The sequence below is a fragment of the Sorex araneus genome, chromosome 1 (assembly GCF_027595985.1).
Source record: "Sorex araneus isolate mSorAra2 chromosome 1, mSorAra2.pri, whole genome shotgun sequence".
Taxonomy (NCBI): domain Eukaryota; kingdom Metazoa; phylum Chordata; class Mammalia; order Eulipotyphla; family Soricidae; genus Sorex; species Sorex araneus.
In genome coordinates this window covers 74,128,269-74,143,517 of record NC_073302.1, presented here as the reverse complement: position 1 = coordinate 74,143,517, position 15,249 = coordinate 74,128,269, and the positions used below count along the sequence as shown (strand labels likewise).

General features: G+C 39.3%; 1 protein-coding gene across 1 annotated transcript in view; it reads right to left on the bottom strand.

Moving 5' to 3' along the window:
• Positions 1-7,518: 7,518 nt before the first annotated feature.
• Positions 7,519-15,249, bottom strand: part of CFAP95 (cilia and flagella associated protein 95) — a 116,043-nt gene continuing 108,312 nt past the window's right edge. The window contains exon 7 of the mRNA XM_004600321.2: positions 7,519-7,680. Within this exon, the coding sequence (XP_004600378.2) occupies positions 7,519-7,680 (162 nt within the window). The remainder of the gene's footprint in view (positions 7,681-15,249) is intronic.

The following is a 15,249-nucleotide window of genomic DNA, read 5'->3' as shown; positions in this document are numbered from 1 at the left end:
GGAAAGCTAAAGAAATCTGTGGAAAAAAAGAAGATGGGTGGTGTCACCTTCTCCAACTTAAACTCTACTACAAAGCAGTAGTAATTAAAGCAGCATGGTATTGGGATAAAAACAGACCTGAAGACCAATGGAACAGAGTTGAATATCCTGTCACATACCCCCAAATATATGGCCACTTAATCTTTGACAAAGAAGCAAGAAATGCAAAGTGGAATAAGGAAAGCCTCTTCAACAAGTAGTGCTGGGAAAACTGGGTAGCTACCTGCAAAAAAATGAACTCTGACCTCTGTCTAATGCCAGACACAAAAGTCAGATCAAAGTGGATGAAAGACCTCAGTATCAGACATGAATCTATAAGGTTCATAGAAGAAAATGTAGGCAGAACTCTCCATGACATTGAAGCTTAAGCATCTTTAAGGATGAAAGAGCACTGACCAAGCAAGTGGAAGCAAACATAAACAAATGGGACTACATCAAACTAAGAAGCTTCTACACTTCAAAAGAAACAGTGACCAAAATACAGATAGAGCCCACAGAATGAGAAAGAATATTTACCCAATACACATCTGATAAGGGATTAATATCCAGGATATACAAGACACTAGTAGAATTGTATAAGAAAAAAACTTCCAACCTCATCAAAAATGGGGAGAAGAAATGAACAGAAGTTTCCTCAAAAAAGAAACACAAATGGCCAAAAGGCACATGAGAAAATGCTCCACATCGCTAGTCATTAGGGAGATGCAAATGAAAACAACAATGAGATATCATCTCACACCACTGAGACTGGCACACAATCGAAAGAACAAAAGCAACCAGTGCTGGCGTGGATGTGGGGGAAAAGGGACGCTCTTTCACTGTTAATGGGAATGCTGACTGGTCCAGCCTTTCTGGAAAACAATATGGACAGTCCTTCAAACGCTAGAAATTGAGCTTCCATATGACCCCGCAATACCACTTCTGGGAATATATCCTGAAGATGCAAAAAAGCACATTAGAAATGACATCTGTACCTATATATTCATTGCAGCACTGTTCACAATAGCCAAAATATGGAAACAACCCGGGTGCCCTAAAACAGATGACTGGCTAAAGAAACTTTGGTATATCTCCACGATGGAATACTATGCAAATGTTAGGAGAGATGAAGACATGAAATTTGCTTATAAGTGGATAGGCATAGAGAGTATCATGCTAAGTGAAATGAGTAAGAAAGATAGGGACAGACATAGAAGGACTGCACTCATTTGTGGAGTATAGAATAACAACACATGAGGCTGACACCCAAGGACAGTGGATATAAGAACCAGGGGGATTTCCCCAAGCTGGAAGACTGCTTCATGAGCGGAGGGGAGAAGGCAGATGGAATAAAGAAGGGATCACAAAGAAAATGATGACTGGAGGAACCAGTTGGGATGGGAGATGCATTCCGAAAGTAGATAATGGACCAAACATGATGAACTCTCAGTGTCTGTGTGCAAGTCATAATGCCCAAAAGTAGAGAGAGAGTATGGGGAATATTGTCTGCCATAGAGGCAGGGGCAGTGTGGGAAAGAGAGGGTATACCTGGGATATTGGTGCTGGGGAATGTGCACTGGTGGAGGGATGGGTGTTTGATCATTATGAGATTGTAACCCAAACATGAAAGCTTGTAACTATCTCACGGTGATTCAATAAAATTAATATATATATATATAATGAACACAGAAAGCATTAGTTTTAGATCTACAACATTATAGTTGGATAGAAGTATACATTACAAAATCATTGCCACTGGTGATGGGTGTTCGAGCATTGTATAACTGAGACAAACCTGAAAACTTTGTAACTTTCCACATGGTGACTCAATAAAAAAATTTAAAAAAATAAAATAAAATAAAGAAAAAAACAAAATCATTCCCACAGTAATCACCATACCCACCACTACATGGTTACAATTTTTATCTTGGTATGGAAACTTTTAAGATCTTAACAACTTTTAAATACACAATGCAGAATTGTTAACTACACACTCCATACTGTATATTATATCCTTAGACCTTATTTATAACTACAAATGTGTACTTTATTTTATTTTATTTTATTTTTTTGCTTTTTGGTTCACACCTGGTGATATACAGGGGTTACTCCTGGCTCATGCACTCAGGAATTACTCTTGATTGTGCTCAGGGTACCATATGGGATGCTGAAAATCGAATCCAGGTGAGGCATATGCAAAGCAAACGCCCTACCCACTGTGCTATCGCTCCAGCCCCAAGAAATATGTGACTTTTGACCATGTTAACTCATTTCTTGCAACCACCAAACTATTTTCTGTATCTCTGCAATTAAGATTTTTTTAGATTTCACATATAATTCACTTGTGTATCAAGATAGATAAATAGATGGATAAACAGGTTGTACACAGGCAGAATTTTGTGTTACAAAATTACAGGAGCACAGATAGCTTTTCAAGGTCACATTTTATTTGGACAAAAACACAGAAAAGGAGATAACTGCATCACAAGGTCATTTTAGTAGAGTGTTTCTTTTTTTTTTTAAGAAAATCCATCTATTTTCTACAGTAGTGACATCAATTTATATTCCTCTATTCACATCTTTACCCACACTTGTTAGCATATGTCTATTTTATGCCAACCCTTCCAAAAGATGTGGGTTTGGATGATTTGAAGATAATCCTTTGTCCTCTCACCCATATGTAGCACTTGCCATTTTGGGTACTCATTCTGATAATATTTTCCTGCTGGGAACTATAAACTTCAAATACTATTAAACCTTAAAAATATTTAAGACCAAATTTTTATTTGGGTGTGTTAATTCCTAAATTGTTCCTTCTAATCATTTTCTGTCTTTTTTGGCTCAGTTTGGCAAAATAAGAGCTTAGCAGCTAGAGCTAATTATAAAACTTAGAGTAACTTTTGAGTTGGCTCTATGGTTACTAAAATGTTTTGATTGATCTTTTTAACAACTTTAACTTTTTTCAATAAAAATATTTGGAACCACAAGTATTACAGTATGCCTTGTACAGTCCTACAGTAAGGACTGAAAGCACATGGCAGGGTTACAGCAACCCTGCTGCTTGTTAGCACACGTACAGGTGCATTCTTAAGTCTTTATGGGGTAGAAGTAATTTTTATAATGCTGTAGGTTTAGTTGCATTTATTTGGCTCTGTTCTTGTCAGACACATAGAATAAATATTCCCACATATGGAGTGGGGAAGGAATACTTTACATTTTACTTTTCTATGTTTAAAATTACATCCCGTGGTTAAATTTAAAAAAGGTGTGAGTTTTGACTTGCATGTCCCTGATGATTAACAATATTGGCTTCTTTCATCTATCTCTCAGTAAATTTATGTTCTTTGAAAGATTTATATTTGACTCCTATGCCAATTTTGAAATCAGATATTTGGTGGGATGGCTGTTTTATTTATTTTATTTTTTTCTGTTGAGTCATAAAAGTTCTTGCTATATTTTGGATATTAACTACCCTTTACCAGATATATGCTTTGGAAATATTTTATTTCATTCTGTAGAATTCCCCTTTATTTTTCTCGTAGTTTCTTCATTGTAAAAGGATTTTCAGTTTGATATAATCCCACTTGCTTATGTTTGCTTTTGTTTTCTTTGTTTCTGCTGTCAAATAAAAAACAACCACACCAAATTCAATGTCAAAGAGTTTTCCCTTATGTTTTCTCCTAGGAGTTATATGGTTTCATGATTTTACAATTTGATCTTAATCAATGTTGTGTTGATTTTGATATATGCAGCAAGATAGGAGTCCTGTTTTGTTATTTTAAAATGTGGCTTCTCAGTTTTCTCAACATTATTTATTGACAAGACTACCATTATCCCATTGTGTGTTCTTGGCTTAAAAGTCTTGGTTAAGAATAGTATTTTAATTTGATCCTGACAGAGAAAGCAGCTGTGGACTACAGTTTTCATTTATCTGTATACGGAAAAAGCGCCCATTTTGAAAAAGCAAAGACTCTTTTCTTGAGAAGTGTGATGAGTTGAATTGTATCCCTCCCAAGCCCCTAGATTCGTATGTTACATTTCCAATCCCTACTATGCCAGATTAGTGTCGCTGCAAATATACTTAGAGAAGGTCATACAAACAGAGGAAACTGGGTCACTAAGCTAATATGACTAGTTCTTATTAAAGGGAAATTTGGACAGAGACGACATCACACACTTTGTGAACATAAAGACAGAGACGGGGGGCGGGGAGGGGGGGCTGGAGTAATAGCACAGCGGGTGGGGCATTTGCCTTGCACGCGGACGACCCGGGTTCGATTCCCGGCATCCCATATGGTCCCCTGAGCATCGCCAGGGGTGATTCCTGAGTGCAGAGCCAGGAGTAACCCCTGTGCATCGCCGGGTGTGACCCCAAAAGAAAAAAAAACAAAAAAAACCCATAAAGACAGAGACGTCAGGTGAAGGCAGTAAATTTACCAGAAACTAAGAGAAGGGCATAAAACACATCCTCCTCACAATTTTCAGAAGGGACCAGCCCTGCCAGCACCTTGATTTCAGCCTCTAGCTTCCTGTAGGATGTGGCAATATATTTCTGTCGTCTTAGTCCCCAGTTTTGGGGATTTTGTTGCAGCAACCTTAGAAAAACTAATATAGGAAGTTATCTCATCCTCTTAAATTAGGATTAAATGAATTGTTTCTGAAAATAGTCTGTGGCTTCTTTTTAATTTTAAGAGAAAAGAAATAACTTTTTCTACTGCAAAACATTATGTAAATCTATTGTAGTTAGAAACACAAATGTGGGCTAGGGAGATAGTCCAGGAGTTAAAGTGCTTGTGGATCCCCAAGTATCACAGAGGTCAGTAGCGCATAGAGCCAGGAGTAGCCCCTAATTAAATACAAAAGAAATAGAATGCTTTGCATCTCTCCATATTCACCTAATGTGCCATACATAGCTTTCCACATTCGTTCATTTTTCTCATGTCCACTTCAGAGTCTAAAACATTCAGTTGTCAAAAATGCTTTACAATTATTTGGTCCAACCCAGGAACTCTCTTTAATCTTGCAGAGTGAAACCTCATTTTTGTCTTAAAATTTGCATGGGGAGGACTTTCAAAGCAGCGCTCAGGATGCATAGTGATAATTGGCCACCAGCTCAGATGGTTCAGTTCGGACTCAGTAATGCAGTGCTGCTAGGGCCCTGCAGTGCTGGGATCACTGGAACCAGCAATGCTTGGGGGCCACCAGGGCTCAGCTTGATGGTGTTCTAGGAGTGTCCAGGAATTGAACTAGCCTCTTGTGCCCCTGACCTCTGAGCTATCTGCCCAGATCACCCCGACTTTTTTTTTTCTTTTTTAGTAAACTGCACTGGTGTGTTGAATAAACTGGTCTCTTTTGTCCTACCGAATATGTCATTCTCTATATTTTTTTGGTTATTCTGGCCAGAGAGACAGTTAGGTCACTTGCCTTGCATGCTGTTAACTCTGTTTGGATTCCTGACACCCCATATGGTTCCCCAGACACTGCCAGGAGCGATCCCTGGATGCAGGGCCAAGACTAAGACCTGAGTTTTGAATGTGTAGCCCCAAAATGAAAACAAACAAACAAACAACGAACCTAAAGAATCATTTGGAGTTCTCCCATTTAATTCCTGTATCCCTTTGATATATCTCCATTAGAGATATATGTGTGTGTGTGTGAGAGAGAGAGAGAGAGAGAGAGAGTCTTTAATACTCACTTGTTTTCTGAAACTGCAACCAGACTAGTCTCATGTATCTCTGTTGTTGTACCTTAGAATCAATGATTTTCCTAAGAAATACTAGTGCTACAAAATTGGGGGTCGGGGGGGGGCATGTGGTTTGGGGGGGTCACACCCTACTATGCTCAAGGTTTACACCTCTCTGCTCAGGGATATGTGGGGTTAGGGTTGACCATGTTAAGACAAGTGCCATAATAAACTCTCTGGCCCAAATACTTTTTTATTTAAAATATTACCTCAAGCTGAGTAGTCAATGAATATTTTCTACTGACTAATTGAAAATCTAGAAATATTGACAATTTCCATAGCTTTTTTTCACTCCATGAATAATCACTAATTCACCTCTAGCAAGACTTGAGAGGTGAGGCAACCATCCTTGCCTACTATTCAGAAAAACTTTTCTGCACCAAGATTCTTATTGGAGATCCAGATATCAAGGTAGAAATTAATATGATATAAATACAGATGATACAGTGAGAGAGATACACACAGAGAGAGACAGAGACAGAGAGAGGCATAGTTACAGAGATGTAGAGGTTGACAAGTCCGTAATTTGTAGGTAATAGTATCAAGCTGAAGATTCAAGGAAGAGCCAATGCGGCAGGTGAAGCCTGAGAGACATCTACTTTAAGATTCCTCATTCTTTGTTGTTGTTTTTCACAATAATTTATTACAACGCTGTGAGAAATAGGCATCAGGGTCCAGAAGACAGTTTTGAGACACGTTCATCTGTGTAGACATCCAGGATAGGAAGAGAGCATGCTCCATGTGAGCTAACTGAGAAGCACCTAATAAAGACACTGCCAGAATACTATTGGAGTTACAAGGGTCAATGTGTACCTGGGTTCCAGAAGGGCAAAGAATGTGGATGTTTGAAAACTATTTTCCTTCCTAGGTTCAAAAACACCTGAGAAAGAAGAGATTCCAAAACCCAAAGGTCAAAATGCACAGAAACTAAAATCTATCAAGGAATACAACCAGCCCGTGGATCAATGCAGCTCATACATGTTCATAGTAATAGAGCCAAAATGAATAGCCCAGTATTCACCAATTCATGAGTGGATACATTATACACAGAAAGGAACATTATTTACTCTCTTATAGGAAATAAACAAAATAAGCAAATCTACAGAGACAGAAAGTAGTTTAGTTGTTCCTTAGGACTGAGAGCCTGGAAGGTAATGGGGAATATTAGCTAATGAATATGGGAATTCTTATAGAAATCATAAAATGCTCTAAAAATTGTCGTGGTGCTAGCTTAACTCTGTAAATGTACTTAAAATCATTGAATCACTTTAAAACATGGTTGTGTATAGTACATAAATCATACCACAACAAAGTTGGGTTTTTTTTAGCTTATAATTTTAACATTTGGAACTGTAATTTATTGTGTGAAATCTTGTTGGGGTTTCTACTTTGATTTATAATGGCTGCAGGTACTTGCTCCAACACAGCTATTTGTAGTGGCTTCTAGCTACTGGCAACATGCCTCGTTGCTGTCTCTGAAATCAACTTAGCTCTTGGTCAGTGCAAAGTTGAAGAATGTTTTTGCTGCATAATTCTAGACAAGACCTGGAAATATAAGAGTATCTTATATTTTAAAAAACAAACAAAAAGCCTCCCCCAAACAGGAGACACACTAGTCCACAATGTAAGGTGTTGTTTTGAAAGAAACCTATTTTAGTAATATTTCTGTTGCATTTATTAGAATAGAAAATCGTCAACCCATTACATTAGTTATATTTTTCTTTCATTAGTTACAGGATCTAACTCCACACATTACTTTACATGGGAACAATCGGACTCTGGGTTAATGAGTAGAGTTCTTCTTTCATATGTGAATTAGCATAAATTCCACTTTCATCCTGCCAAGTGTTGATGCCAAATCTTTTGGAACCATTTAGATCTGTGAACTGAGAACGGCATTTTCTGTAGACCAGCGAATACTCACAGGGAGGAGAATAATCCTACAGGAGGAAATGAGAAAAAAATATTAAATGACTGAAATAAGTAGAAATGCATGTTTCCATCAGGTAATGATCAAAATGTTAGTTTTATTATGGTCAATGCAAGTCTTGGATAATTCAGTCTCTCAAATTACAAATGCCTCAATGAAAACAAACAACTATTGCATTTATAAATATAATTCTGAAAGACACTAGTTTATGAGTTGTATTTATAAAACTAAAAAGATAAATTATTAACATGCAATTTTTTTCTAAACCATAAATATGCACTTCATAATTAAAAGTCTGTAATCCTATAAATGGAAAATCCAAATAATTCCAATTTAACTACCACTTAATACCATCATAAAACTTATTAAAATTCATAGTTCTATCAAATAAATATAATATTGGGTTATAAATTAACACTTAATATAAAGTTAAACTTACCAATAACTTTGCAGTGCTCCAAGATTCATTGCTATGAAAATTTACCTCAGCATAAACTATAATGAGGTTTCAATTTTTTATCCTTAGAACACTTCACAAAGGTATCTATTGCAATAAAACAAGATGCTATCACTGACCATTTCCCAAAATGATATATTGATTTTTTTCAGATTATATCAAGGGTAATGGTTGACTTAGTATATCAAGTCCTTGAACTGGGTATCCAACTTCTGTTTTTAACTGGTACTAATATTTTTTGCTTTGTTTTCTTTTGTGGCCATATCTGGCAGTGCTCAGAGCATATTCCTGGCTCTGCACTCGGGGTTCACTCCTAGTGATCCTCGGGGGACTGTATGGAAACTGAATCCAGATCAGCCATGTGGAAGACAATTAAGTTGTTTCCTGTACTATCTCTCAAGTCCTAATACTAATTTTAAAGCACTAAAACAACACTGAAATTAAATCACCACAACTATAAAACAGTGGGAAAAAAACATTCTAATTTTAGATTGACTTTACTAAAAATAATTGAAAAAATGTATGTTCAATCATCATGATAATTTATGGCACCTGGTTTGATTTTTTTGCTGTGGGGCAATACCCATGGTGCTCAGGGCTTACATCTATCTCTGTGCTCAGAGATCACTCCTGGTGGTGCTCAGTGGAGAATATGTGGCACCAAGAATTGAACTTGGTCAACTGCATACAAGGCAAATGCCCTCCCTACTGTACTATCTCTCAGCCAGCTCTCGGCCCTTATAGTGTCTACTGCTGGTTGGACACAGCTGTATTTATATTCTAATCCATAAAATGACCCTGTAGGAGTCCTTATTAGTCCTACTTGATGTGTAAGAAAATATCAGGAAGAGAAAATTAAGATTGCCAAAATTAACTGACTCCTCCAGGTTTACAAGCATACTGTTTATCCCATTATCCTTCCAGGAACTTCAAGAAAGTCTTTTAAAAAAATTGGGAGGAGATTGGTTTTGTTTTAGGGCCATACCTGGCAATGCTCGGGGGTTACTCCTGACTCCTCACTTAGGAATTACTCCGAACGATGCTCGGGGACCATAGGGAAGCTAAGGATTGAACCTGGGACAGCCACACACAGGGCAAATGCTCTACCTGCCATGTTATCTCTTCAGCCTGTCACAAAACTCTTAATAAGGAACAATAAGAAATCTAAGAACAAAGTCTCAAAGCCTTATAATATTTGTGTGACTTTCTGTAAAAGAGAGGTATCATTGGGGCCTTTCTCTTTGGGGTTTCTTTATTTCTTTTTTTTATTTTTTAAAATCAGATTGAGATCTTTTATGGAGATTTGAGCATCACCTACTCAGAGGGAGCAGGACCTGCTTGTTCCTACCCCAGCTGTGTCCCACTGAGAGATCTGGAGAGCTTCAAACACCCGATCCGTGAGTTTCTAGCATCTTTTATGCACAGAGGAGGATTTATGTAGATGAACTCACCCACATAATTGAGTGTGACCTTTCAGGAAAAAGATTCTGGGAGCAGAAAGTACTGCAGATCAGAGGTAGAAGTAAATGAATTCTAGTACTGTGATGAGAATGGGAATCTTAACAAATCATCCTCTGAAAGACAGATGAACAAAATGTAGTCTGTCCACACACTGAGATCTGACTTGGCAAAGAAATGAATAGAACACTAACAGATTATATAATTTTGGAAATCTTTTAAAAATTTTATTTGATCCACTGATTTACAATACCTTTAATGATCAGATTTCATGTATACAATGTTCTAACACAACTCCCTCCAGAACATTAGCTTCCTTCCACCATTATTTTAGTGTCCCCCTTTACTGGGTTATTCTCAGTTCTGTAGACCAGTTCTCATCTTCTGTTGTCTTTGGTCATTTGTTTCCTTTCTGTAATTCTAAATATCCCACATATGAAACCTTTATGCTAAGTGAAAGACCCTAAACCAAAAGGCCACACTGAAATGTGAATGAGTTCTGAAATGAAATGTCCAAATTAAGAAAGCAGAGAAACAGAAGGTGATTTAGTCAGGAGACGGGATGACTGTCAGTGGGTGGAATCGCTGATTTTAGGTGTAAATTGATTGGATTGTGGGGAATACTGGCATTTGGCTAAGCATTTCTAACAGTCTGTGAGGCTTTTCAAGGTGAAATGAACATTAAATTGGTGGGTTTGGCAAAGTAGCTTACCCTCCCTAATATGGTGGGCATCATCTGAAATACTGAGAGCCTGAGCAGAAGACAGATGTCAGAATTTGTCCTCCTTTGGCCTGAGACATAATCTTTCGGGGACTGGAGGAGAATGGGTCACACTCTGTGGTGCTCAGGGTCCAATTCCTGGCTCTGTGCTCAGAAGTGAGCCCTGGTGGTGCTTGGGGGACCAGGGGTTCAAATAGAGGAAGAGCAGAGGAGGTGGGATGCGAGATTATCTATTTCTAGCCCTGAGGCATTAATCTTTATATATCACTGTTCGGTATTCTTGGTTCTCAAGTCTTCAAACTTAGACAAAATCACATCTCCAGCTTCCTGGGCTTCCAGCTTGCAGGCAGCAGATCACAAACTCGTCCTCCAGAAGGTGTGAGGCAATTCTTTAGAATTATAAGCCAATCCCTCACAATAAATTAAATGTGTGTATAAAGATAGAGATAGAAATAGACATGGGTTTCTTTGGGAATGATAGACTTCTGAATTTATTGTGGTGATTTCTGACCCTGTGGATGTACTAAAAAGAAATGGCTACTTTGGATGCTTTAAAAGGATGGCTCTATGATGCCACCGAACCCTGCACCAGGCTGTTTCACTCAGGGCACTCCAGAGGGGGGTGGGTGAGAGCCCTCCCTGCTCCAAGGGACCCAGCGCTGGCAGCCAACAACCTCCACAACTCAACCATCGTCACGCTCAAGGCCATTCCCCACACGCTGGGGCTGAGCCTCACACATGTGTAGAGTCTGACAAAACCCAGGTAATGCAGGACTTTGTGACTTGGAACTCTGGATTCGACGGGACTGGGAGCATAGATCCTCTGCCTGTTTCCCTGTCTCTGGTAACCCAGTGGCCACGCCCATAAGCCACTTCTTGCTGGCACCAGATAATCTCATCATCGGCCACCATCCATATGGCATGGCTTTTTCTCCCAGAAGGGACCAACATGATGCCCGAGACAGCCATGCCACAGGACCTCATGCCAGGCTGTTTCACCCGGGGTGCCTCGGAGGGGGCGAGTGAGAGCCCTCCCCGTACCAAGGGGCCCAGTCTCAGCAGTCAACAACCTCCACAACCTAACTGCCACCATGCTCAAGGCCGCTCCCCACACACTTGGGCAACCCTCACACATGAGTGAATGTATTCCTGGACCACATGGCTGCATTTGCGGCCACATGACACATCATAAAACACTCCCTACCCATTCTTCAAGAGTACCACACCACATTTGTTGGGGTTCAAATAGTAAGCAACCAATCATAGAGGGAAATATATATATGCATATATACATATTTTCAGATATATATATATGAAAGTTCACATCACTCAACCTTTAACAACATGTTAGTAATATCCTAAAGAATGTCTTAATGGCCCCGGCCAAAATAGAACAATCTTCACACTGTTTCCTCCATGGATACCTTTCTGTAGCATTTTCAGAAGTTCTTCATAACAAACAATACAAAATATATTATTTCAGTTGTGTTTTGGGACAGGGATTGGTGCTTGAAATGAAAACATCCCAAATATGGTGATGGGAAGGTAAATGGTGGTGGGATTGGTGTTTGAATATTAAATGTAATAAAATATTGTGAACTATATCATAAAATAAAAAATTTAAAATAAAAGGATGGCTCTATGATACATGGATTATATCTCAGGAAGGCTGTTGTATATTTTTAAAATGGTAAGTAGCAGTGAGGGATCATCAGGGTTTCCATCCTCAACACCCCAGGGCCTCCAGAAAATTGTCAAGTGTTGCATTAAGGTCCCTGAGCATTGCTAGAGTGATGTTAGTGGCCCCTGACATCCCAGGGCCCAACCAGCATCACATTCCCAGGCACCAGCACTGAACTGCCAGCTCGGTTGGCTTAGTGTTGGCAAGAGTAGCCTTGGGGGCCCTGGGTACTGCTTAGGAGACTTCTTTAACTAAACAAATAAAAAAAAACTAAAACACATACAGCATGAAGTTGAACAGAAAAAAATCAGGTGCAGCAAAAAAAAAAAAAACTATCAAGGGATAGTATTTGGTTTAATTCTGACTGCTCAGACCCAGGCCAAATTAAGATGAGGCTATCCTAGAAAATCAATTACCATTGAATTGTCTAATTTTATTTAGGGAGGTACTCAGATGCTCCGGGCAATAATTGATTCTGCTGTGCTCTACTGCCCACGCCTGTTGGTACTGGAGACTACCAGGAATACAACTGGTGGTATTTCAGGGACCATGTGATGCCAGGGATCTAACCTGGAGCTTCTGCTTGGAATGAATTCACTTCCTCCCCAACCCCAAGCCATTACTTTTATGAGTCATCTAAACCAAGTATGCAGGAATCAATTCAGAATCACTAGTAGTTTGACCTCTTTTGGTGTATATATCTATCTCTTTGTCCAAGTATATATTAATTCTTTTCCTAGAAAAATGGTAAACTAAGAGCAATTTAAAAGCTTCTCATGTGCAAAATGGGACTTTTGCAACAAGATCATAATCTTGCAATCAAGCTCATGGTTATAAGGACTTTAGAATACTAATGATAAAACATAGGTCATTTGGATCATAGAGTTCTCCAATAGATAATATTTTAAAATATTTGCCATTAAGAATTAATTAAATGTGCTCTTCACTAAGATGTAATTCCGGCGGTCACACATGTGCAGCCTCTCTGTAGCTGTATGAGCATGATTCCAGAGGCCAGTTAAACTACTCTTGGTACCGGCAGCTTCTTGCAGAAATGTCTCTAGACTGTGAACTAAGCCGTGGCCCTATGCCTGCCCAGGAGGGGAAAAGTTTTTCTCTCTCGCCTTTTCCTTGCCGGGAGTGGGGGGAGGGCATGTGATCGCCATCTTATGAGGACCACAAATGAGAGGTACGAGCCTGCAGCAATGGGACGCTCAGGTCCTCTCAGGAAGGGGAGGTACCGGGCCCCCGCTCTCTGATGAGATGTAACCCCAGCGGCCACACATGTGTGGCCTCTCCACAGCTGCATGAGCATGATTCCAGAGGGCAGCTAAACTACTTTTGGTACCGGAAGCTTCTTGCAGAAATGTCTCTAGACTGTGAACTAAGCCGTAGGCCCTTGCCTGCTCAGGAGAGGAAAGGTTCTTCTCTCTCACCTTTTCCTTGCTGGGGGGAAGGGCATGGCGATCACCATTTTATGAGGACGACTAACGAGAGGTACAAGCTTGCAATGATCCAATTTCTGGCAGAAATGTCCCTGGACTTAGTTACTAAAATACAGAAATCCAAAACTGCGCAGCCTCGACCTCATATCTCTTCATCCTCAGCAATGGAAAACAAATTATCAAATGCTTCCTTTTCAGCAGGTCTGATTCTGGGGGGATCTCTAAACAATAATTGTGAGTTTTGTTGAAATATTGAATGTAACCAAAGTAAAGAGAAAGTAAAGTGAAATTTATCAGTTACACAGGTGGGGGTGAGGGGGTGGGGGATGGGAGGTATACTGGGTTTTTTTTGGTGGTGGAATACGTGCACTGGTGAAGGAATGGTTGTTTGGGCATTGTATAACTGAGACTTAAGCCTGAAAGCATTGTAATTTTCCACATGGTGATTCAATCACTGTCACTGTCACTGTTATCCCATTGCTCATCAATTTGTTCAAGCGGGCACCAGTAACATCTCTCATTGTGAGACTTATGGTGATTCAATAAAAAAATATATAAATAAAAAAAAGAATTAATTAAATGCAATTTGAAGTGAAAGAAAGACACAAAGAGAGTCTAGAGAACTGTAGGAAAGAGAAAACATGGAAAAGGGAAGCACAAGAGTCCAAATAGCTAATGATTTTCCAATTTCCCCGCTGCTATATTTGAATCAGTCAGAGTTCCTTTGACCTGGATAGGGAGAACATTAGAGAAGTAAGATCCATGGTAGAGGTTGTCAATCCTGAGTCACTTTGGTTTCCTACATCACAGAAAAGATTCTGAAAGAGTTGCAAGTTGAAAAAGAGATTCTGCTTTCAGCTATAGCCCTGAGCCTTGAGCTGAAACAGAATAGGAGTCTTGAAGTCTTTGGTGGAGTCAACAGTATCAACAGAGCAGAAATGAGCCTGAATCATCCCAAATGTGTCCCCTGGGCTCTAAATAAAACATCATTAAAGTATGTAAGGGTTGGGATTCACAGCATGCTCCTCTGAGTAAGCACAGGCTGACTGTTAAATACACTGAGAATCTTCTTGGGACCAGAGGGCATGTTCTTGGTGCTTGCCTTGCACATAGATGACCTGGGTTCATTCTCCAGTACCACATATGATCCGCCAAGTCTGCCAGAAGTAATCCATGAGAGTCGAGCCACAGGTAAGCCCTGAGCACAGCTTGGAGTGGCCCAAAAACAAACCAAACACACCTCAAATAAATAATTAAAATAAATAAAAACATTGGAAATGTTCTGTGTTTCTTGCCTTTTCTTCTATATATCATTCTCATCCAGAGAAAAACTTACATAGAAAGTACAAAGAAAAACATCATGGACAAAAAAGGGCAGAACTGGAGAAGATTATGAGACACACTAATCAGAAATCTTCTTAGATTTGCAGGAGTGGATCCAAGGCTTCATGACAAGTGTCAGAAAAATAAATTCCCACAGATCTCATCAACCACTCTGTCTGCCAACAGAGAACACCAGGTGTGGATACACAAAAAATAAAATTCACTTCCCTGTTCTTTATTTTCCCTAAGGGAATAGCAAAGACAGCATCTCTTTGCTCCACGATGTCTCTGTTCTTTGCTCAGAAGACTTGAAATCTAGAGGTGATTGAGGCTTGGAGGACAGTTTCAGTAAGATGGTTCTCTAGGATGTGAGTGTGCCACTTTTCAATCTGCCAGCAGTTGTTAATAAAACTCTCTCCAATATCTCTCTTACTCTCTCTCTCTGCCATTACATCATCAATCCACAGATGGAC